Source organism: Pongo pygmaeus, chromosome 21 (assembly GCF_028885625.2).
Source record: "Pongo pygmaeus isolate AG05252 chromosome 21, NHGRI_mPonPyg2-v2.0_pri, whole genome shotgun sequence".
Lineage (NCBI taxonomy): Eukaryota > Metazoa > Chordata > Mammalia > Primates > Hominidae > Pongo > Pongo pygmaeus.
The window spans coordinates 56,655,808-56,681,993 of NC_072394.2; the positions used below are offsets into that span (position 1 = coordinate 56,655,808).

The 26,186-nt window shown below is 38.9% G+C and overlaps 1 protein-coding gene across 7 annotated transcripts in view; it reads right to left on the bottom strand.

Moving 5' to 3' along the window:
* The window catches only part of BCAS1 (brain enriched myelin associated protein 1), a 130,782-nt gene that overhangs the window by 71,736 nt on the left and 32,860 nt on the right, over nucleotides 1-26,186 (bottom strand). For 6 of the 7 annotated variants that reach the window (XM_054467789.1, XM_054467785.1, XM_054467788.1 and 3 more), the window contains exon 4: nucleotides 17,125-17,705. In XM_054467789.1, coding sequence (XP_054323764.1) covers nucleotides 17,125-17,705 — 581 coding nt within the window. Of the gene's footprint in view, nucleotides 1-17,124; nucleotides 17,706-26,186 lie in introns of those variants that run through there. The other variant, XM_054467787.1, reaches the window with a different exon arrangement.

The window sequence follows — 26,186 nt, forward strand, 5'->3', positions numbered from 1 at the left end:
AAGATCCTGTTAAAAAGATGAAAAGGGAAACTAGAGAGTGGGAGAAAATATTTGCAAACCACATATCTGACGAGAGACTAGTATTTAGAATACATTTACAAGAAAACAATTCTTAAAACTCAACATTAAAAACAAACAAAACAATCCAATCAGAAAATGGGCAAAAGACATGAGGGGGCATTTCATTGCAGAGGATATACAGATGGCAAATAAGCACATGAAAGATGTTCAATCTCATTAACCATTAGAAAAATGCAAATTAAAACCATAATGAGACATCACTATGCACCCATCAAAGTGGTTAAAGCAAAAAATAGTGACTATTAAATGCTGGGAAGGATGCAAGAAACTCGATTACTCACTTTACAGTGTAATCACTTTACATTGCTGGTAGAAATGTAAAGGGATACAGGCAGAATAGAAAACAGTTTGACAGTTTCTTAAATAATTAAACATGCAGGCAGGGCGTGGGGGCAAGTGTCTGTAATCCCAGCTACTCTGGGGGCCGAGATGGGAAGATCACTTGACCCTGGGTGGTTGAGCCAAGATGGCGCCACTGCACTTGCCTGGGCAACAGAGCAAGATCCAATCTCAAAAAATAAAAAAAAATAAAATAAAATAAAACATGCAACTATAGTGATTGCACTCCTGGTGATTTCTCCTAGAGAAATGAAGAATTATATTCACATAAAAACCTATGCATTAATGTTTATAGCAAAGTTATTTACAATAGCCTCAAAGTTGGAACAACCAAACATCAAACTGGTACATCCACAGCATGGGATACTACTTGGCAGTCAAAAACGACCAATATCTACCAAGACACTCAGTGATCTGGATTAATTTCCAGAGATTTATGCTGAAGGGGAAAAAAGCCTATGTAAAAAAGGGTACCCACTGTATGATACTATTTAGATAGCATTCTTGAAATAATAAAGCTATAGCAATGGAGAACAGACTAGTGGTTGCAGGAAGTAAGAAAAGGATGGGGGTGAGAGGGAAGTGAATGCGCCTGTAATAATCAGTATGCAGTATCCTTGTGGGGATGAAAATGTTCTCTATTTGATTGTATCATTGTCAATATCCTGTTTGTGATATTGCACTATAGGTCTGAAGATGTTACCGTTGAGTGACACTGGATAAAGGGATAACTGTTCTATTTCTTACAACTGCATGTGAATCTACAATAATTTCAAAGTTAAAAAGTAAAAAAAAAAAAAAGCTTTATAGGATAGTTCTGGAAGTGTAACAATGAAGAACCACTTAAAAAGTTGAACTTTTGGGATCTGCAGTTAAATAAATTAGCATGTGGTTTTAACATGTGAAATTAACCTATAACAATGTGTGATGGAATATTTTGCAGCCATGAATTACTTAAGGAGTGTGTAATGAGAAAATAAGTGTTCATGATAACAGTAAAAATGATCAGCCTTTATGTGTCAGGCCCAGTGCCAAGCTTGTTAAAAAGATCCCGTGAAGCATGCACTGTTCGTAATTCCAATTATACAGATGAATAAATTAATGCACGGAAAGAATAAATAACTTGCCTAAGGTCATAAAGTAGAGTTGGGATTTGACCCCAGGCCCAGCTGATTTCAGAGGCCAAAGGTTTTTCAGTGCCATGCTGCACTGATTCTATCTCCTTTCCTTCAGATGTTTACTCAAATATTATCTTCTCACCAAGTCCTTTCCTACTTTAAGTTCCTGCCACTTTATTCCTTTTCTCTGCTGTGTATTTTTCTACTTTGTTACCATCAGCCATACAACATATGTTACCACCAACCATACGACGTATGTTAGCATCAGGCATACGTACATATATTGTATGGCTGATGATAACAAGGTGGTAAAATTCCAAAGACATATAGGAATTTAGTATATGATAAAGATGATACCTAAAATCTATGAAAGTGAAGAACTTTTAAATAAAAGATGTAGGAAAAACAGAGCGGCCATCTGGAAAAAAATTAATTTGGTGTCACAACTCAACCCTCTACCAGGATAAAATCCAAATAGATTAAAAATACTACAAGGAAACATGGAAAACATCTTTTCATTTTGGATTGAGAAGGCTTTTGTGTGTATGACTAGAAATCTAGAAGTCATGAAAAGGAAGATTGAAAAGTAAAAAACCCCAAATGTTTACAAAAACATTCATTGGCCAAGCTCGTGTGAAGAAGGCAGTCATGCATTGCTGTTACAAGTATAAACTAATTCAATCCTGATGGAGGGCAATGTGGCATTGTGTACCAAAGCTGTAAAAAAGAATATATTCTTTTACCCAGTATTTCCATCTGTAAGAGTTGATGCAGAGGATAAACCTAAACTCACACGTGGGAAATAACAAATGTACAAGGTTATTCATTGCAGTGAGGTTAATAGCGAAAGTCTGGAAGCCAGCCAATGGGCATTAATGGGGTCCTGGTTAAATAACTCATGGTACAACCATTCAACAGAATACTCTGCAGGCATTACAAGTGAGGAAGCTCCCTACAGATACAGAAAGTATTGTTAACTGAAAACAAGCATGGAATAGAACAGAGTGCGTATTATGTTACCGTTTGTGTAAAAAAGAAAGAATAAGAATTTATGTTTTATTTCTTATATATGGTCAAAGAAACCCTAGAAAGATACATTAAAAAATACAAACAGTAATTATCCGCTGTGTGGCATTTTATAATTTTTTGTTTTGAACAGAGTGAATATGTTACATATTAAAATTAAGACTAAAGCAAAATATGCATGATTAACTAAAAAAATTTAAAAACATCAGAAGTGCCAAACTAAGCACAGTTGGGATGAGAGTCCAGGCTTCAGGCCACCAGTGTGTGGCCTGTGCTTTAAACGTGTCATTTGTAGGTGCTGCTGCTATTCTCATCAGTCCTCCGAATCATTCTCAGCAAACAACATTATACGGAAACAGAAACATTCTCCAGAAAATACCTGGAAACTGTTTTTAAGCAAACAGGTGTCTGTGGTGTTAGCTTGTTTTTCACCTCTGTGTGAGAAGTTTGTATATATTTTCTTTTTTGTTGGCTTCAAAGAGCAAACAGATAGGAACACTGCTAAAGTGATTACAATTTGTCATGTTGAAAAATAATGCCACCTTATCATAATTTGATTGTCTATAATAAGGCCCATATGGACCTTCTGGCACTTTCTTTCAACTGTATATTGTCAGCTGGACTTCAGACTCCTTTAAGCAAGATCTACATTGTTAAAGCGAAAATATAAGGTAAGGCTTAAAAAGCCTTGTCTGGAATGATTTGTGATGCCTCTACTCCATCTGGATTTTCTCATTGTGCAGCGCTGATTTTACTCTTAGTCTTAACACCACGAATCAGTACCGAAAGTACAGGCGAACACAAGAAAATTTGTCTGAAAAATGTTGAATGGTACAGAAACTCATGACTCCACTCCTTTCCATCTGTTAGAAATTTGAGCCCCATGCTGCCTGGGATAAAAGGGAAGGCTCTGCTTCCCCTCCCCAGAGAATATCACATGAGCACAGAGGGTTCGATTTGCTGGGCAACAATAGTCTCTGGACAATCATGGAGTCTTCACTTTTCTTCTTCTGAAAACACTGTAACCTGCATGTAATGCCATTGTCAGATTCAGGAAGAAAAACAGGGTTTGGTTAATTTTTGAAGATAGAATTTGTCCCCAAATTTGCCTAGAAAGGAAAGCAAATTAATATGCAAGCAGGAAGGAATGTGAAGACCAATACTAAAAATATTTTGCAGAATCTCAGAATTTCCTAAGCAGACTATGATTTTTTTTTTTTTTTTTTTGAGATGTTGCCCTGGCTGGAGTGCAATGGTGCAATCTCATCTCACTGCAACCTCTGCCTCCCAGGTTCAAGTGATTCTCCTGCCTCAGCCTCCCGAGTAACTGGGATTACAGGCATGTGCCACCATGCCTGGCTAATTTTTGTATTTTCAGTAGAGACAGGGTTTCACCATGTTGGCCAGGCTGGTCTCAAACTCCTGACCTCAGGTGATCCACCCACCTTGGCCTCCCAAAGTGTTGGGATTACAGGCATGAGCCACCATGCCCAAACTTGTTTTTTTTAAGTTTGTTTTACTACAGTGCTCAAAGCCACTGAAGAAGCGTCAATAAATATATATTAATGTAGGTAATTCTGTACTTTTGTTTTTCCCACTACTCCTACCCAATTCACATCAACTGATAAAAATTCAATGAGTAGTTTTTTTTTTAAATAATGCATTCACATCTTTCAAGCCCATGGCAAAAACAGGGAAAGAACACAGCACAACCATAGGAAATCCAATTATGAAAGGGCTTCAAATCTGCCCACTTAGGACAACATTTCTCTTTCTGATCTCCTACTGGAGATTATTACACATTAGCTATAAGCATATTTAAAAAGTTGTTATTCTTTCTGAACAATGAATTGTCACATAAGCTCTGGGTGGCATAGTTTGGAAATTATTGTTAGAGGAAAATAACCTCTTGTTGAACTGTTGCTAGCAGCCTATGGCAATTTCTAATTAACACAGCTCAGGAATCCTCAGCCTCTTAATGCAGTCTAGGGGAGGAATCGAGAAATTACCTAGATGGTGGTATTTTTTTACTTTTACTTAGATTGGTGGTTCACTACAGTGCTCCTTTTATAAAAAAGAGAAAATACAGATGAACAAAGAATAAAACGAAATGCATCGATTATTCTATTACTGAAAGTCAACTGCTGTCAACAATTTGCAATTTTTTATTCCACGCTGCTCTTTGGGTGGGATGACAGATCTATGGCACAGGCAGGCAGAGATCATTTTTACCCAGAGGAGATTCTTCTGTATGCTATTTTGAAATCTGCTCTTCTCATTTAACATTATATTATCACTTTCTCCACCTGACCAATTCTATTTTTATGTCACCCTTGTTTATGGTGTCTAGTGTAAGGGTGTGCCACAATCAATATGAAAGACCTATTGGATCATTTCAGCTTTTTTTCTTATAGACAATACTGGAAATTTTTTAAAGCCCCGTGCATAAAATATTGATCATGTTCTCAGTACATTATTTTAAAACATTTTTTATTGATGCATAATAGATGTACATAATTTTGGGGTACGTGTGATAATTTAATACATTCATATAATTTGTAAAGATCAAATTCGTGTACTTGGGATATTCATCACTTCATGTATTTGTCTTCTCTTCATGCTAAAAACATTTGACTTACTCTATTCTAGCTAGTTTGAAATGTACAATAAACTATAGTCACCCTACTGACCTATCAATCAATAAATTCTTTAATGCAGATTTGCTCATTCAGAAAGCATGTGTGTTTGAAGACTTTAAAATTGCATACTGCCAAAGTGCCATGGTGGAAACAAGCTTCTTAGTGGTCCAGGTAGTTGATTAAGAAATTATCTAAGACTTCAGAGGGAAATAAAATAACATGAAAATATAAAACCAAGAAATCTAGATTTCCATTGTCCTCTGGCATCTTTTCTGAGATGGAAATTGAGTCTGGATAACACAGATATAAAAATGTTCCACTTAGCCATTTTTCTTCCTCTTTTGGGGAAGAGAGAGGCAATGTTAATTTCAGCTGCTTATACTAATTGAACCAAGCCAGGTTGGACCAATTATCCAGTGTGATACTCTCTACTGTAAATCAAAACATCACTACCTGTTTTACTACCCTGTGGACATAACCTCAGGATACTTAAGGCTCATCTCACACAGGGGTAGCAGAAGTCTAGCCCAGGGCCTTAGCATGGTACATCATCACTAATCCATAGTTATTAACTGATGTGGAGATATTACATTTGTTACATTAAATAAACCATTCTCTGTTGTTCACATAGGTGGAAGGTGGAAAGAAATCTATCTAAGAAAGCAATGCACACTTGCTTCCCATATAAAGCTAGTGTGCATTTTCTCTTTTCTCCCGCAGCAACTCCTCTGCTTGAGGGGTAAGTGAATTTGTCGACTTGAGTTCCAATGGCAAGTAAAATGTGGGTAGAGAATTAAGCAATAAAATGTTCTTCTCTTGTTTCCCTTTTGGCAGCAGGCTTTGCTTTGGGGATAGTCCTAAGGACACATGCGTTGGCACACTCTTAAGTAGAGTTCCCTTATGTGTGATTTTTTTTTTCTTTTCTTTTTTTTTTTTTTTGAGGTGGAGTCTCGCTCTGTTGCCCAGGCTGGAGTGCAGTGGTGCCATCTTGGCTCACTGCAACTTCCATCTCCCAGGTTCAAGAGATTCTCATGCCTCAGCTTCCTGAGTAGCTGAGATTCTAGGCGTGCACCACCATGCTTGGCTGATTTTTTATTTTTATTGGAGATGGAGTTTCACCATGTTGGCCAGGCTGGTCTTGAACTCCTGGTCTCAAGTGATCCTCCTGCCTCAGCCTCCCAAAGTGCTGAAATTATAGACGTGAGCCACCATGCCCGGCCAATATGTGTGATTTAAAATGGAAAAATACTGCTGCAGGCAGAGTGAGTGAAGAGTGATTCTCAGGGTAAGCCACACTGGGCAAAAGGGATTTGTGGAAGATTCTTCTGTTCCATGATTAGTTCCTAACAAGCACAACCTTCCAGACTGGTAACAGCATTTCACATTTACTAAAGGAAAAATACCCAATGTTACAGAAAACAAACAAACAAAAACAAAAAACAAACAAAAACCACGCTAGAAAACCTGCCTTTAAATACAAAAAACTAATAATCCACAGCCTAGAACACATTCGTCATCTATTTAACAAACACTTCCCCAAAGCGAGAAAACAGTTTTGAATGCTGCCAGAATTAGGCTGCAGACTTTCTAAGAATTGTTTGGCCTGTGCAAAGAAAGAAAGAAAAAGTCACATGCTATTCACTGACTGTTTAAACACTTCTCTGTTTCTGTTCCTCACCCAGTTGTAATTTTCACTCTCCTATCCACTTTCTATCTCAAAACAGTTTATTTCACTCAGAGCTCTTTCTAAACTCTGGAAGTGTTTGCTTGTTAATTCTTTTTCTTTTTTAAATTGTTGGTCTCTCCACTAGAAGGAAAGCTTGCATGAAGTTCACTGTTCTACCTGCTGGGGAATCTAAAAATCATTCCCGGCACAAGGAAAATACTCATATTTGTTGCATGAATAAATAGAAGTATCCACCCCCCCCCCTTTTTTTTTTTTTTGAGACAGAGTCTCACTCTGTCATTCTCCTGCCTCAGTCTCCCGAGTGGCTGGGACTACAGGCGCCCGCCACCACGCCTGGCTAATTTTTTGTATTTTTAGTTGAGACGGGGTTTCACCGTGTCAGCCAGGATGGTCTCGATCTCCTGACCTTGTAATCTGCCTTCCTCAGCCTCCCAAAGTGCTGGGATTACAGGCGTGAGCCACCGTGTCCAGCACGTGGCTTTTTATATATTGCTTAACCCCTTTTATATATTGCTTAACACTGGCTGCCTGACTGACTTTCAGGCTGGAATGACAGATGGTCATCTAAGTAGCTTCAAATTATGATAAGTGCTATGAAGGATGAAGGAAGTAAAGTGGTCCATGATGGGTGTATTTACTTGATTCTCAACTGTACCCAAGAAAAATACCAATGCAAGTGTTATGACGAAGGACAACCTACATGGCTGCGCTGTTGGGAATCATTTGGTGAACTGGAGAGTGGGGGCCCCATCTTAAGGGACAGTCACAACTCACATTCTGTCTGCAAATATAGGGCAAAATTACCCATTATGGGGAAGTCTGAAATATAGAATTGTATTGACATATTATTGCTTTAAAATGTCATCAACTTTTGTCAATTCAAAAATGTAATTAATTAATTAAAATATTATTTAAAACACTATATAGGCCAAGTAAGATGTATCTGTGGCTAGAGGCCTTCTACAGGTGGCTAGTTTTCAACTTCTGGTTTATGTTTTTTATTTTATTTTACTTCTTCAAACCCACAGCCAACATCATACAACTTCTGGTCTAAATGCCTAGCTCAACATTCTCTAGAAGAACCATTCCTTGGATAATTGAGCCCCCTTGTTAGAGGCCCAATAGCTACATGGATGATTAAGTTTGAGAAACACTTGGTTAAACAAAGTGAAACAGGCATGCTTGCTGCAGGACTTCTCAGAGCCTTTAGTAGGCTGATGTCTATTGTGAATCTTCAGTAGAGACTATAAAGCAAATAGATTTTCTGAAATGATTCCATAGAGGAGCCCTATTTCTAGGCCCATCTTATTGGACTAATGTTCCACAGACCAACTTGGAAAGTACCAGCGTGCTGGTTAACATTAGTGTCAACTTGATTGGATTGAAGGATGCCTAGATGGCTAGTAAAGTATTGTTTCTTGGTGTGTCTATGAGGGTGTTGCCAGAGGAGATTAACATTTGAGTCAGCGGACTGGGAGAAGAAGACCCACCCTCAATGTGGGTGGGCACCTTCCAATCGGCTGGCAGCATGGCTGGAACAAAGCAGGTGGAAGAAGGTGGGATAAGCTGGGTTGCTGAGTCTTCCAGCCTTCATCTTTGTCCTGCACTGGATGCTTCTTGCTCTTGGACATTAGACTCCAGGTACTTTGGCCTTTGGACTCCTGGACTCACACCAGTGGTTTGCCAGGGGCTCTCAGGCCTTTGGCCACAGACTGACGGCTGCACTGTCGGCCTCCACAATTTTGAGGCTTTTGAACTTCTGCCACTACTGGCTTCCTACCTCCTCAGCTTGCAGACGGCCTATAGTGTGATTTCACCTTGTGATAATGTGAGGCAATTCTCCTTAATAAACTCCCTTCCACATATACGTCTATCCTATTAGTTCTGTCCCTTTGGAGAACCCTGACTAATACAACTAGCTTTAGAAGTTTTTAAAGATATAAGATGTTTCAAAAGTTTTAAAGTGTTTCATCTCTTTGAACCTATAGGCACAGTGGTTAAGTGTGTGGGCATCGGTGACCAATTTCCACCCTGCCACTTTCTAGCACTATGATTTGCACGGGTTACTTTACCTCTCCGTGACTTAGTAAACTTGATAAGTTATAGCCATTATAACTTCTGAGGGGGCGAATCAGATGGGACAATACCAGAGGGAATGATAACTCAAAATTTATTTTACAAATTAATTGCAAAAAACAATTTACTAGATATTTCAACAGATTAACGCCATGACATTTTAAAGACCAAATTTAAAATACCAAGTAAATAGTACAAATGTAGATTTGTACTATGATTCTAAAGTTTAAGTGAAATCGTATACACCATATATTTTGAAACGACTTTCTATTTCAACTTGTGTTAGGCAGAGCAGATAATGACATTGCAATAATACATCCTAACAGTCTTTGAAAAGTTGAACCATGATATGTACCACCCTTATTCTTGTCAGGTTCATTTAACAAACATTATTGGATGCCAACATGTGCCAGCCATTATGCTAGGCATTGGGAATACTCAGTTGCATAAAAAATGGTCACGTCTCTTAAGATAACTGTCTCAATGTGTCAAAGTGGTCAGATAGCAGAACAGCATTCTCCAAATTTCAGACTGTGATCATTAGTAGATTTAAAAATAATTTAGTGGGTCAAAACCAGCAGTAAACAAATCAAACAGAATAGAAAAGAATACAAAATCCCTACAGGTGTCACATACTGCAAGAATAGTATTACTTCATGAATTCTTTGTTTCATGTATGCGCATGTATATCAGCTCAAGTAAAATCTAGTTCTTACTATGGGGTCACAGTTAAATTAGAAAACTAATGTAATGGATACACTCAGATGAATTACCATAGGTGGATACTGTAGCAGCTTCTACTCGCTCCATTCACTTAATGATTTCCAGACAATGTTAGGTAGAGAAGATAAATCTGGTTTCTATTTGTGGCATGTCCTCTTTGCTGGAAGAGTCTTCTTTCTACTGAAAATACTGAAAATGCTGGCTAATAGCTATTTGCACCTTGACACAGACACGTGACTCAATTTCACCAAAGGGCTCTGAGGATAAATTTTAGGAAACTCCTTTCTTATTTATAGGACATTACGACACATACATCGGAAATATTACAGGTCCAATTCCAGGTCACTGCAATAGAGTCAATATCACAATAGAGTCACACACCTTTTTCGGTTTCCCAGTGCACATAAAAGTTCTCCACTGTCCTGGAGTCTATTAAGTGTGCAATAGCATTACGTCTAAAAAAAAAGTACATACTTTAATTTAAAAATACCTTGTCTCATGGTGTATATGTACCACATTTTCTTTATCCAGTCTATTGTTGATGGGCATTTGGGTTGATTCTATCTCTTTGCTATTGTGAATAGTGCTGCAATGGAATACTATGCGTCCATAAAAAGGAAAAAGATCATGTCCTTTGCAGGGATATGGATGGAGCTGGAAGCCATTATCTTTGGCAAACTAATGCAGGAACAGAGAACCAACCAAACACCGCATGTTCTCACTTATAAGTGGGAGCTGAACAATGAGAACAGATGGACACAGGAAGGGGAACAACACACACTGGGGCCTGTCGGGGGTTGGGGGAGGGAGAGCATCAGGAAAAATAGCTAATGCATGCTGGGCTTAATACCTAGGTGATGGGTTGATAGGTGCAGCAAACCACCATGGCACACATTTATTTTAAGTTCTGGGGTACACGTGCACGTCACCCAGGCTCCTGCACATCCTGCATGTGTACCCCAGAACTTAAAATAAAAATTACAACAAAAACTTTATCTCTAAAAAATGCTGACACAAAGATACAAAGTGAACACAGGCCATTGGAAAAATGGTGCTGATAGACTTGCTTGATGTAGGATTGTCACAAACCTTTAATGTGTAAAAATGCAGCATCTGTGAAGCACAATAAAGAGAAGCATTCCTGCATACTTGGAATCATGTTAAAACCACAAGGGACTAAGCCTAGGGACTAAGCAATAACGGAGGACACCAGTAGAGAAAGACTGAGGCGGGCTTGTGGGGGCTGCAAAGATGTTGAACCAATCTGAACTCCCCTACCTCTAGGGTTCTTATTACATGCAAGAAATAGTACATTCTCCTTGTTAAGTGAACAACTATTAATTGATCGTTGTGTGTGTGTGTGTTTCCTGCAGCCAAAGTAAAAACGATATATTACCAACCCCTAAATGATACACTATTCAAACTCCATCACTCTGAAAAGCCATTTGATCTATTTCATAATTATTCATTTCTAAGTTTCTAACAATTTAGAAAATATACCGTTTTATTTAGCATGACTACTACTGATGGCCTATATTATCTTCTAACTTTACAAAAACCCCTAGGGCAGGTAGTAGCTTCCTTTTGTGGATGAAAACACAGGTTTTGAAATGATTGAGTATAACAGGCTTAGGTGACAGATGGATCTTGATTCCACTTCTGCCACTAATTAGCTTTGTGACCTTACGCAGGTAACTTAAGTTCTCCCCAAGTTCTTTCCTCTGTTCAATGGCAATAGAAATACCTACCTTGTTGGGTTGTTTTAACAATAAAAGCAGATGATGTATGCAAAATGCTTACTACACAGCCTAGAAATAATGAATTATTTGAAAATGGGGCTATTATTGTCATTTAACTCAATCACACAGCTATTTAGTGGTAGAGTCTGGACTCATACCTAGGTCACCGAGGCTCCTAACATTTCCACATCACCTCTGCCACTGCAAACATCTCATATTAAGCGTTTCTTACTGCTAAATGCATCAAAATCCCAGTGGTATAGCTGAGGACCTTGTTTACTGCAAAACTTGCATAATGTAAGATGGATTTTCCCTTTGCACTGACACAGTCTTTTGGGTGGCTAGTTCTCTTTACCAGTTGAAAAGGCATGGCCTTGTGGACATAAGGCAGAAACAACACAAAATAAAAAACAGTTAATAATTCACTTGGCCTTCTAATGTTGAAATTGGGTAATTCTTTTTATTTGTTTTTATTTTTCACTTGGGATTTTGGGTATTTACAACTTTGCATATGCTAATATCTTTGAATTTCATTGCCTCAAGTTGCAACTTCATTGAACGAGTTTCAAATAATTGGCAAAAATAGAAACGTCGACTATCTAAGACTATGAGCTTTGGAGACAGACAATTTTGGCTGTGCCACTTTTTAGCTGTGTGTCAGGAGTGATATGCTTTCTCTGAATTGTTGACTTCTTCATCTATAAAATGGTGAAAATACAGGAATTCCCTGGTAAGGTTTGATGGCTTAATGAGCTGATTTCTACAAAATGACTTAATCACAGAATTTGACTTAAAATGCGAGAGGGATTCATGCTGTCCGAAATCATCCAAGAGTGGAGATATCTGATTAGCTTCATGGAGAACCTGGTGCTGAAGATCAAGTCAATTTTTGATAAACAGAGAGAGAAAGAGACATAGGCAGAGAAAATACCAGGAGACAGATGGCGTTTGCACAGGTCAGGTGTTGGCCATATTGACTGGAGAAATTTAAGGGAAGGGTGGAAAATGCAGTTGGAAAATAGGCAGAGGAAACATTGTGGAAACCCTTAAATGTCAGACAAAGAAACTGAGGCTTATGGGCATGGACACTAACATTTCTATTGTTTCAAAAATAATTTTACAACTTTTATATCCTTCTCACCCAAGTTAGGACTTGTGCCTTTGGTTATACAACTCTTAAATTAGAGTCAACTGTGCTATCTCTGTGAGTTTGGGTTGAGGACTATGGAAGGGAAAGGCAAAAAATAAAAGTAAAATGTGAAGCAGTAGATAGGGAGAAAACCCATAATACCAGTAATAGCTAATTTTTCTTTTTTTTTTTTCAAAATGCAATTTGTGCTAAATACTTTATATGGCCTATCTCATTTAACCTCTGAAAGTGTGAACGACGTGAGAATGTGCTGGATACTATTATTATCCCCATTTTACAGATGAGGACACTGAGGCTCAAGAGGTGAAGTAGCTTGCCCAAGGCCACACAGCCAGTAGGTGACAGAGGTAAAGAGGAAACCCAGGCTACCTGACTATGATGCCTATGTTTAATTCACTACTAAATACTACGTAGGAAAGGACTCTGGAGACCTTGCTTCTTTAATTCCAATTCTACCGCTAAACAGTAGAGACAGGATGAACTTGTCATCCACTGAGATGGAAAACCCTGTGAATTAAACTGGTGGGCATTTTGTTTTTGTCATTGTTAGGTGATGAATGAAGAGTTCCACTTTGGACACATTAGGGTTGAGATACTCAGTGAGCAGCCAAGTGGGGATGTAGAAATTAAAGTAGACATGTGGAAGAGGAGGCAGCTGAGACTCGCATCTGGACTTCAGGGATGGATCCAGGCTAGAGATGTAAATTTGGAACTTGTCAACCCATAGCAGTGTTTAAACCTTTGGGACTGAGGGAAACCTTCAAGGAAATAAGCGTAGTTAGAGATATCCAAGAAGAGAACCCTGGGGAAGTCCAACATTTAGAGGGTGAGATCCAGCAAAGGAGATGCAGGAAGAGTAGCCAGGGAGGTGGAAGGTTGTTGTTTCAAACAGCGAGGTGTGGCCCACTCACTCGCTGTGTCAGATTCAACTTGCAGGTCAGACCTACTAGGACAAAGATAGAGACCTACAGGTTTCGGCAGCCAGGGTGATGGTGGGGCATTTGCAACGTCATGGTGACTGTGACAAGAGCCTGAATGGAATGTGTTCAAGAGAGAAAAGAAGAGAAGTGAAAACACAGAATATTGTCCTTATTAGTAGCCTGAGTCAATCTGAGGACCGATGCACTTATCACAATGTCTCTTAAAATATTATGTCTCTTACCAGATTATACACTCCTTGAAAGACGAGAAACATGATTTATTTTTCAAATGCCTTGCACAAGGTTGGTGCTAAAGTAATGATTGCAGGATTTAATTATATTTTTAAAAGAAAAAAAGACATTCTTCAATCTTATGAAACTCTGCATGGCAACACTTTATGCACCCCACACTGCCACTCAACAGAAATACAACTCTGGAAGTACTGTGTTGATAACAGAAATGTGGTGGGTTTTATTTTTAACCAATAAAGGTCAAGTTTGCATTATGTGATGTTTTTTGTGTGTGTGATGAATCTTTTAAATGCATATCTTACAGCTCTGGTTCAGTTGTTGTGGGGAGAGGAAAAAAAACTCATCCCTGCCAACACATTGGTTTGTATGAATCACAGCTCAGTGAAACCTTTCAGGCATATAATTTATCTTTTCTTTGGCCTATGTAGTAAATGCTTCATTTGTTCATGAATTCTTGCCTTGTTTTAATTATGCTTTGCCCTGAATGTAGTTTTATAAGGCACAAAAATAAGATTGTCATTCTGAAAACACAGAAGATTTGTGTGTTTCCCCCAGGATGAAATGGTGGCATCTTTCTCCCAATTCACAGCTCTGTGGGCTTGTGGCTGGAATTCCAATCCAGCAGGGAGCAAGCCATAAAAGTGGGGGGAAGGGCTGCTGGAGGGAGGCAGTGGATGCGGCTGAGCCCAAGGCATAATTCACCCTAAGAATTCTGAATCAATACACTGACATCCATCCATGTACAATGTGGTACTCCCACCAAGAAAGCCACTGATTGAGAAGTTTTATTCATGTTACTTTCTGAGGGTTGGATTGTCCCATTACATTTATAGAACAATTGCTTTTTTCCCCCCTAAATACAGAACTATGCAGCCGGGAGTCAGAAAAGAAACCTTGACAATCAGAAGGCTGTTTTGTTGTTGTTGTTAAAAATCTTTGCAGGCATATGCATCTGAATATCCATAAGTTCACAGGCTGAGGGAGAAATGGCTATTTCATAACTTTTCTGTGTTTCATATGTACCTAGTACAAAGTGGGCACTTAGTATTTCAAATTTCAGTATCACTGAAAAAAATGGAAATTTGTAATGTAACAAAATCAGATGCAGACTTCATTGGTGAATCTGAGGGAGTGAATTCACTTATTCAGAAAGGAAGACAGTTACAATTCTTGGGTCTTCTGAGAGATCATTATAACTTGAAAATATTACACAAGGGCTTTGCTATATTAGATACCTGCCATGTTCCTAACACAAGCTCCCATTTTCTGATTCAAATCTCATTTTGGAACACATTCCACTCAAATTGAGGTTCTGTCCCTAAGAGTTCTTTTTCAATAAAGAAAGCTGAGTTAATAAATCACAACTCCAAAAGTTTTCCTCATTTTTCTTAGACTAGAAATAGATTGAGTGTGTCGAGGTTTTATGGCTGTGTACATTGGAGGGCTGGCTGTTCTATGCTGAACTGGTTTACTTGATCAAGATGGGAATTTGGATGAGTCACTGGACACCTGTCCAAAGATGAGTAAAACACATTCCTTCATTGTCTTCCCATAAATAACTCAATCTTCTCCCAACTGAGCCAACGGATAGGCTTTGGATGCCCAAGCAAAAGAAACACATGACTGTTAAAAAAATCACAACCTCAAAATGGCCTTAGAAGCCTATGACCAATAATGAGAATGATTTCTCCACTCAGGCACAAGTAGTAAACAGATTCTCCCATATGCAGGAATATTGACGACCAGTTTACCGCCTCTGGACACGTAACTTTCAGGTCCTGGTTCATGCACTTGCTGGAATGTTCCCTGGGCCACAGAGGCCAATTCTCCTGGCGTCTGACGTCTCCCTCACACTCTGCTCCCCCAGCACAGCACTTGGCATCTTGCATTGCAATTGCAGGTTTATTTATTCACTTCTCTCACTGGACAGCAAACTCCACCAGGGCCGAGACTCTGTGTCTCGCCCTCCACTGTGGTCCCTGTGCCTCACCTGTTCCTGGTACAGTGTCACACTCAGTAAAGAGCAGATGCCTGGATGCATTTGGAGACTTACTTTAAATTATACGGAAAGTTATTCAACTGGCTTCTTGAACTGGTGCATTTTGGAAAGTGGGTGTTTGAAGGGAAAATTTTTAAACTCTGAAAGAAATGTTGGAAATAAGCTCTTTGAGTCAAAATGTATAGAAAACACAAGAATGCTGACAGTAAGAGCCTAAAACTCATGATGCCTATTATCTTTTCCCAATTTTAACTCTCCAGAGTGTTCAGCGGTGCCCAGTCTTCATAGCACCCTGGATGCATTAAAACCATAGATTAACGTGATACTCATTTTCATTAAGGAAAATAATTTATGTACAGTGCTCAGAGTAGAGCCTGGCACATTGAACATTTTCAATAAATGACAGCAAGTGTAATTATTAGCACTTTGGAAGTGCAAAGTTGCATTGTTATTAAGACAAATATATTTGGAGCTCATCCAATTTTTTCCTGGCCCTAAAGTCTGCTAGTGGCACTTAACTTTATTCCCAAGTTTTGAAAAATATTGATATTTAAAAAGTCTGTTAACCAAGGAAATGTATGCCTTAAACCTACAATGTATCATGTTTTACTTCCTTCTTCTTTTAAGGAGTTCTTTTCCTGCCTTGAATACAAACAAGCTCTCTCAAGGTTAAAAGCAAATGCTCTTTTTAGTGTCAAAAAGAGCTTGCCTTTCTTTGCTCAGGAAAAAAAGCAACTGATTCCAGGATACCTCCTTTGAAAACCAACACAAAAAACCCCCCCAAAAAACAAAAAAATGAAAACAAAACCCCTAGTTTTTATAAAGGTATTACTCCTACTTGTTGGAAAAGAATTAGTACATAAAAGAGTCTGCCCGGAGCTGTAAAATCTCTTTATTCAAACACACACCTTAGAGCAAAAGATAGTTAAATATCAATTCAGGCTATTAAGAGTAAGGAACGAAATGTGTTCCAACAAAACTCTGCATGTCAACAAACTACAGAGACTAGGTAACATCTTTTAGGAATCATTTTTATTCCACTAATGCCTTTTCCTCCAGAATCCACTGATCGTAAATGCAACCTGTCTACTTCCGCCTTTGAAAAATGGATGGACAAATTCATCTGCATGTAACTCACCTCCTCTTTTCTTTTACATAAAACAGATGCCACAGCTGTTATGTTCTTCACACAGATGTTTCTACCCAGAGAAACATCAGGATGACACTCTGCTACAATGTGATATTTGTTCTAGAGGGGTCAACAGCTTGTCACCTTGCCTAGGCCCAGGGTGACTGCATATGTGCAGTGGTCTTATCCCATTAGCGCCCCTGAGCATGCATTCAGAACCAAGTGGATACACCTTGGCACACTTACCTTTCCTGCAGGGACATCATCGGACTGCCGTGATGATCCAGGAACCTCATCCACCTTGTCTTGATGCTCTGCCCTCTTGGCTTCCTGTTGGCTGTCACCTGGCACCTTTTCCTGTCCCTTGTCCAGCTTGAAGAATTTGTCAAAAAAGCTGGAGTCCTTAGGCTTGGAGGGAGCTTCTCCTCCTGCTCCCCCTGTCTCAGGTGGGAGAAGCGTGGGATCCCCGGCGGCAGAGAGGACCTTGTCTTGAGCCAGGGCGTGCCCTGGGGTTTTATCTGTGTCCTTCCCCGGTCCAGCTGCCACCGGAAGTGTCCAGCTCTCACTTGGGTCTTTGTTCGCTGGAGCTTTATTGGAGCTGACATCAAGCTTCACTGATCCAAGGGATGAATCTGTGGCTTGGTCTCCGGTACGTCCTGGTACAGGCCGAGAGAGCATCAAGAAAAAACGAGATTTAGCAGCTGGCGCCTCGGGTTTGGCCTCTTTCCCAAGATTCTTTCCGTTGGCATCCGCAACAGCACTTATCTCCATTGTCTCGGGGGAAGAGGTGGCCACATTATCCGTCTTGACACTTATTCCCAAGTCGACTGTAAACACAAACATAAACAGCGGTTATTCAGCCAAGCCGGGAAATTCAGGCACTAATAATGGATTCCAGACATTTTTTGTACAAAAGCCATACTGCATACTGGAACTGTGTTGTTCTCTGGTCATTCTGAAAGGCAGAAGTTAGCTCTCCAGATCTCCTTGGATGCTGCTTTTCTTGGGAGAGGAGAATTCAAGGTTGGTGAGGAGGGAAAGCTACTTAATGGAAAGTCACTAGCTGCCAGGTGCAGAATGAGTGATATTCAATGTTAATTAATCTTCTTTTATCTGTGTAAGAACTCTGTGAGCAGCATATTGTCATGATGTCAACCGGGAGTCAGTACAGCAGTTAGGAGCTTGGGTTCTGGAGCTAGAACAAGGTTTCTCAATCTCAGCACTACTCACATTTGAAGCCAGAGTATTCTTTGTTAGGGAGGCTCGTCCTGTGCATCACAGGCTGATCAGCAGCATCCCTGGCCTCTGCCCATTAGATGCCAGTCACATTTCCCAGTCATGACAACCAAAAAATCTCTAGGCATTGCTAAATGTCCCCTGGAGGACAAAATCTCTCACGTTTGAGAGGCACTGAGCTGAAATGTCTTTTTGAATCCCAATTATCTAACTTTCTGTGCCTCAACTTTCTGGTAAAAGGAGACAGATAATAAATCTACCTAGTAATTTTGTTAGGAAGATTACATGAGTTAATAGTTTTAAAGCAAGTATAACAGTGCCTGGAATATATTAAGTGCTTAATAAATACCACAAACATTAGTTATTATCATTATTCATGAGTGAGAAAACTGACAGTCAGAGAGGTCAGTACACCCTCCCCTGGCTGCTCAGTAAGCTAGTAAGCAGCAGAGTCTGGCTTCAGGCAGAAATCTGACTTCTAAGTTCATGCTCTCTCTGTCCTACCAAGGACTTGTATTAGCATAGACTGTTAAGAATATGAGAAGATTTTTAAAAATACAGTACTCAGAAAGTTTCTCTTTGAAAGGCTGGAAGAGCAGATATCCACACAAGAAGGCATATTAGACCTCAGGCCAGTGTGGAATTAAAGGTGTAGGGTTATCTGGTCAAGACTATGTGTGTGGATACAGGCTCCAACCCCTCCAGGGAAGGGAACTCTTTCCAGCATCCACCCTTTCTCCTTTGACCTCTACCTTGACCTAAATTAACTATAAAAGGTCCTTTTTTTCTAGGACCCCATTATAAATCAGCGTAATATTCAGGAAAAAAAGAACACCAAGAATGTTGGGATCCCAGTTAAAGATCAAGATTCTCTACTGATAAGCTGTGTGATATTGAGTAAATCACTAAAAATCTTTGAATCTCTTCATTTGTAAAATGGGAATATTGGTAGTCCTCCTGCAGGGTTGTTGTAATGCTTAAAGAAGAAAAGTCATGCAAAGGATCTGGTACAATGCCTTTTCCATAATAGGTGCTTAGTAATTGACAGACACTGTGATAACTTTTCAGGTTTCTCCCATGCCTTTGACAACATTGCATTTTGCTTGCTATATCTGTAGTCAGACACTTCTTAATATCTGTTTGCAGGAAGACAGAAAAAGAAAGGGAAGAATTGAGATTTCGTTGATCTATTCATATTGCTCGTTAATATGTAGTGAGAAATACATACACACACACAGACACATACATGCATCCATTAGCAATTGTTTTTGCCCAACTCTAGTGTCTCACAGTGTCTAGGCTAAACAACAAACAAAAAAGCGGGGAGAGTGAGTTGGATTAAGCATTGAGGCACAGGGAAGAAATGGTCTGGGGCAAGCCCAGGGATGAATGTTAGGGGTTTCTCATAAACCTGAACCTGAAGGAAATCACCCTGCCAGCACATTGATCTAGCTCTTCTTAACCTTTTTTTTCTGTGATTCAGGAATTCATAATGATAGCAAATATTATACTGAAGAAGAAGAAAAGAGGGAGAATAAGTAAGGGATAGATGGATGCATCAGGGTGTAAAGTTAGCAAGTAAGGCTGTTGAAGTGTCAGAGTGAATATAAATGAATTGTGGGAATGGTCCATGCCAGGAGAACAGGGAATGGTTGACAAAAAGGGAAATGCTAAGATTCAAAACAAGGAAGGGCTTTTCAAAATGCCAAGAGCACCAACTTGTTTCTTTCAGTTTAATTCCTCTCTTCCTTACCCACTGGCTGGAAAGCAAAGGAGCTAGTGGTAAATAAGAGTGTTATAGCCAGAGAAAAAGTCTTTGAAAAACACAAAGTACTTTCCATGGACAACCTTTTTTATTTTAAAGTGCCAATATGTTGCTTTGAAAAAGAATAAATTCCTTACATCCAGGTATCTGGACTAGACTTCAATGCATTTAGTGATTATAGCAAATCCAAACAGTAGCTCTTGATATCAGAGAATGGGTAAAGTGTTTTTGACAATTTGTAAGAACTTAGAGTTCTTAAGTGATACATTCCATGCAACTGAAGCTCTGTTCTCCAAGTTTAGGTGGGTACATACCCAAGTTCATCACCTGGGCCTTCTATTTCCTTTGCTCAGATGCTCACCTCCTAGGTGGGCACCTGACATAAGATAGACTAATAAAAATAAATCCTGCAACTTTTGATACTCCTATTAAAAAAGAGTTGCAAACCAATAGGAGGTACGCTTGAGAATCAGCACAAATGAAAATAGAACCTGGAAATCCAGGGAGCAGATGCCTAATCATGTCATTTAAACATCTAGATCCAGCTGTGCCTGAAGCTGAACTTTAGCATTACATAAGCCAATAAATCACTCTTCCCCAACTTATGCCAGTTTAAATTGAATACATACTCAGTGACTTTGAGAGAATTCCAGGGAATTGGTCAGTCCCTGTTTCACTTGTAAATACATAGCAATCAAGCCTACCAAATCTGTGATTGATTGGGGTGTCTGAAAGAGATAGAGGGAATGGAACCAACTTGAAAAACATATTTCAGGAGTTCATCCCTGAAAACTTCCCCAACCTAGCTAGAGGGGCCAATATTCAAATTCAGGAAATGCAGAGAAACCCAGTAAGATACTCCACAAAAAGATCTTCCCCAAGACATAATCATCAGATTCTCCAAAGTTGGAATGTAAGAAAAAATGCTGAAGGCAACTAGAGAGAAAAGCCCGGTCACCTAAAAAGGGAAGCACAGACTTACAGTGGACCTCTCAGTGGAAACCCTACAAGCCAGAAGAGATTGAGGACCAATATTCAACATTCTTAAACAAAAGAAATTCCAACCCAGAATTTCATATCTGGCCAAACTAAGCTTCATAAGCAAAAGAGAAATAAGATCCTTTTCAGACAAGCAAATGCTGATGGAATTTGTGACCATTAGACCTGCCTTGCAACGGTTCCTAAAGGAAGCACTAAATATGGAAAGACCATTACCAGACACTACAAAACACACTGAAGTACACAGACCAGTGACACTGTAAAGCAACTACATAACAAGTCTGCAAAATAACCAACCAACATCATGATGACAGTATCAAATCGACACATATCAATACTAACCTTAAATGTAAATGGACTAAATGATCCCATTAAAAGACATAAAGTGGCAGGCTGGATAAAGAACCAAGAACCATTGGTATACTGTCTTCAAGAGACCCATCTCCTATGCAATGACACACATAGGTTCAAAATAAAGGGATGGGGAAAAATCTACCAAGCAAATAGAAAACAGAATAAAACAGGGGTTGCAATCCTAGTTGCCGACAAAACAGACTTTAAACCAACAAAGGTCAAAAGAGAAAAATATGGGCATTACATAATGATAAAATGTTAAATTAAACAAGAAGATCTAACTATCCTAAGTATATGTGCACCCAACACAGGAACACCCAGATTCATAAAGCAAGTTTATGGAGACCTTCAAACAGACTTAGACTCTCACACAATAGTAGTGGGAGACTTTAATACCCCATGACAATATTAGACAGATCATTGAGACAGGAAATTAACAAAGATATTCAAGATCTAACTCAACACTAAATCAAATGGCCCTGATAGATATCTACAGGACTGTCCCACTTGAAACCGCACGATTACATGGTAACTGAATGACCTGCTCCTGAATGACTTTTGGGTAAATAATAAAATTAAGGCAGAAATCAAGAAGTTTTTTGAACTAATGAGAAGAAAGATACAACATACCAGAATCTTTGGGACACAGCTAAGGCAGTGTTAAGAGGGAAATTTATAGCACTAAATGCCCACATCAAAAAGTTAGAAAGAGCTCACATTAACAATCTAACCTCACAACTAGAGGAACTAGAGAACTGAGAGCAGAAAAATCTGAAAGCTAGCAGAAGACAAGAAATAACCAAAATTAGAGCTGAACTGAAGGAGATTGAGACATGAAAAACCATTCAAAAGATCAACGAATTCAGGAGCTGTTTTTTTTTTAAAAAAATTAATAAAATAGACCATTGGCTAGAGTAATAAAGAAGAAAATAGAGAAGGTTCAAATAAACACAATCAGAAACAACAAGGGGGATATTACCACTGACCCCACAGAAGTACAAACAACCATCAGAGAATATTATGAACATCTCTATGCACATAAACTAGAAAATCTAGAAGAAATGGATAAATTTCTGGACATATACACCCTTCCAAGACTGTACCAGGAAGAAATTGAATCCCTGAACAGACCAATAATGAGCCCTAAAATTGAGGAAGTAATACATAGACTACCAACCATAAAAAATCCCAGTACCAGATGGATTCACAGGTAAATTCTACCAGTTGTACAAAGAAGAGCTGGTACAGTTCCTACTAAAATTATTCCAAAAAATTGAGTAGGTGGGAGTCCTTCCTAACTCATTTGATGAGGCCAGCATCATCCTGATATCAAAACCTGGCAGAGATACAACAACAAAAGCTTCAGGCCAATATCCTTGATGAACTTCAATGCAAAAATCCTCAACAAAATACTGGCAAACTGAATCCAGCAGCACACCAAAAAGCTTATCCACCATGATCAAGTAGGATGCAAGGCTGGTTCAACATATGCAAATCAATAAATGTGATTCATCACATAAACAGAACTAAAGACAAAAACTACATGATTATCTCAACAGATGCAGAAAAGGCTTTCAATAAAATTAGACATCTATTTATGTTAAAAACTCTCAATAAACTAAGTATTGAAGGAACATACCTCAAAATAATAAGAGCCATGTATGACAAACCCACAGCTAACATCATACTGAATGGGCAAAAGCTGGAAGCATTTTCTTTGAAGACTGGCATAAGACAAGGATGATCTCTGTCACCAATCCTATTCAACATGGTATTGGAAGTCTTGGCCAGGGCAATCAGGCAAGAGAAATAAATAAAGCACATCCGAATAGGAAGAGAGGAAGTCAAACTATCCTTGTTTGCAGATTACATGATGTTATATCTAGAAAAGCCCATATTCTCAGCCCCAAAGCTTCTTAAGCTGATAAACAACTTCAGCAAAGTCTCAGGATACAAAATCAATGTGCAGAAATTACTGGTATTCCCATGCACCAACAACAGTCAAGCCAGGAGCCAAATCAGGAATGCACTCCCACTCACAATTGCACTCCCACTCACAAGAGTAAAATACCTAGGAATACAGCTAACTAGGGAGGTGAAAGATCTCTACAAGGAGAATAATGCACCACTGCTCAAAGAAATTAGAGATGACACAAACAAATGGAAAAACATTCCATGTTCATTGATAGGAAGAATCAATATCATTAAAATGGCCATATTGCCCAGAGCAATTTATAGATTCAATGCTATCCCTATTAAACTACTGTTGAGATTCTTCACAGAACCAGAGAAAACTATTTTAAAATTCATATGGAACCCAGAAAAGAGCCTGAATTGCCAACGCAATCCTAAGCAAAAAGGATAAAGCTGAAGGCATCATGCTACCTGACTTCAAACTATACTACAAGGTTACAGTAACCAAAACAGCATAATACTGGTACAAAAACAGACACATAGACCAATGGAACAGAACAGAGAACCCAGAAATAAGACCACACACCTACAACTATCTAATCTTTGACAAACCTGACAAAAACATGCAATGGGGAAAAGATTTCCTATTCAATAAAAAGTGCTGGGATAACTGGCTAGCCGTACACAGAAGATAAAAGCTGGACCCCTTCCTTATAACATATACAAAAATCGGCCAGGCGCGGTGGCTCACGCTTGTAATCCCAGCACTTTGGGAGGCCGAGGAGGGCGGATCACGAGGTCAGGAGATCGAGAACACGGTGAAACCCCGTCTCTACTAAAAATACAAAAAATTACCCGGGTGTGGTGGCGGGCACCTGTAATCCCAGCTACTCGGAGAGGCTGAGGCAGGAGAATGGCATGAACCCGGGAGGCAGAGCTTGCATTGAGCCGAGACCACATCACTGCACTCCAGCCTGGGCGACAGAGTGAGACTCCGTCTCAAAAAAAAAAAAAAAAAAAAAAAAGAAGACATACAGGTAGTCAACAAGCATATGAAAAAAAGCTCAATATTACTAATCATCAGAGAAATGCAAATCAAAAACCGCAATGAGATACCATCTAATACCAGTCAGAATGATATTCTTAAAAAGTCAAAAAATAAGGTGCTGGTGAGGTAGTGGAGAGAAAGGAATGCTTATACACTGTTGGTGGGAGTGTAAATTAGTTCAACCATTGTGGAAGACAGTGTGGCCATTCCTCAAAGACCTAAAGATAGAAATACCATTCCACCCAGCAATTCCATTACTGGGTACATACCCAAAAAATAGAAATCATTCTTTTATAAAGATACATGCTTGCATATGTTCATTGCAGCACTATTCACAATAGCAAAGACATGGAATCAACCTAAATACCCACCAATGATAGCCTGGATAAAGAAAATGTGGTACATATACACCATGGAATACTATGCAGCCATAAAAAATAATGAGATCATGTCCTTTGCAGGAACATGAATGGAGCTGGAGGCCATTATCCTTAGCAAAGTAATGCAGAAAAAGAAAATCAAATACTACATGTTCTCACTTATAAATGGGAGCTAAATGATGAGAACACATGGCCACACAGGGGGAACAACACACACTGGGACCTATCGGAGGGTGGCAGGTGGGAGGAGGGAGAGGATCAGGAAAAATAACGAATAGATATTATTTCATCACCCAGGTATTAACAATACCTATTTCATTACCCAGGCTTGATACCTGGGTGATGAAATAATCCATACAACAAACCCCCATGACACAAATTTACCTATATAACAAACCTGCCCGTGTATCCTGAACTTAAAATAAAAGTTAAAAAAATGCAAAAAGATGACATACCAAAGAGATGTTACTTTTCATTTTTAAAAAAGTCAAAGAATTTAAGGAAAATTAAAAAGAAATCAAGTAAGAATGACAATAGCAGCTCCAAAATATTTAGAAGGTAGTGTTGAAAATTTTGATTTTCTTAGTGCAGAAAAATATTTTGTGCTGCATGTTTTTTTTAAAGAAAGTCATTTTATCTGTATATGTGATTAAAACCTTATTTCCAGTGCCATCTTTGTGTAATTGTTAAGAACTTGGATTGTGGATCACAGGAACCTGGCTTTGACTCTTAACTGCTAACTCTTTAAATGGATAACCCGGGTAAGTTATTTCCTGTCTCTGCGCATCAGTTTTCTTACAAATTGGCGTGAAAATAACAGTGCCTCCTTCAGAGGGTAATTCTGAGGATTAAATGAAATATTGCCCATACAGTGCCTACTGCAGGCTGGTGGATGATCGGTGTTCGGTAAACAGTAGTCATTTTTGTTATACTAATATATTATGAATATAATTACCATTTTGTATTTTTAAATGTAAGCCATAAGGAAAGGAATTATTCCAATAGTTTAATTTACGAACTTGAGTTTTCTAGGAAGACTTTTACAAACAGTAGTGATATAAATCAATTTATCTTAAGAAACATAAGTATCTGGGCCAGGCAAGTTTCAGAAATGTTTGTTATTTTCAAAGTACCAAATATTCTAGTCAAAACAAGCTGCTTCATCAGAGTTCTAGTTATATATTTAAACATACGTGCACACACATACATGTTTGTATTACAATATTCAAAACTTCTGAGGAAGAATTATCTTTTTTTCATGTGCCAAAGCTAAAACTTTCACTTGCTACAGCTGCATATTAGTCTATTTCCATACTGCTAGAAAGAGCTGTGCAAGACTGGGTAATTTATAAAGGAAAGAGGTTTAATTGACTCACAGTTCAGCATGGCTGGGGAGGCCTCAGGAAACTTACAATCATGGTGGAAGTCAAAGGGGGAGCAAGGACCTTTCTTCACAAGGCAGCAGGAAGAAGTGCCAAATGAATGGGGAAGCGCTCCTTATGGAACCATCAGGTCTTGTGAGAACTCACTTATTTTCATGAGAGCAGCATGGAGGAAACTGTCCCCATGATCCGGTCACCTCCACCTGGTCTCTCCCTTGACACGTGGGGAT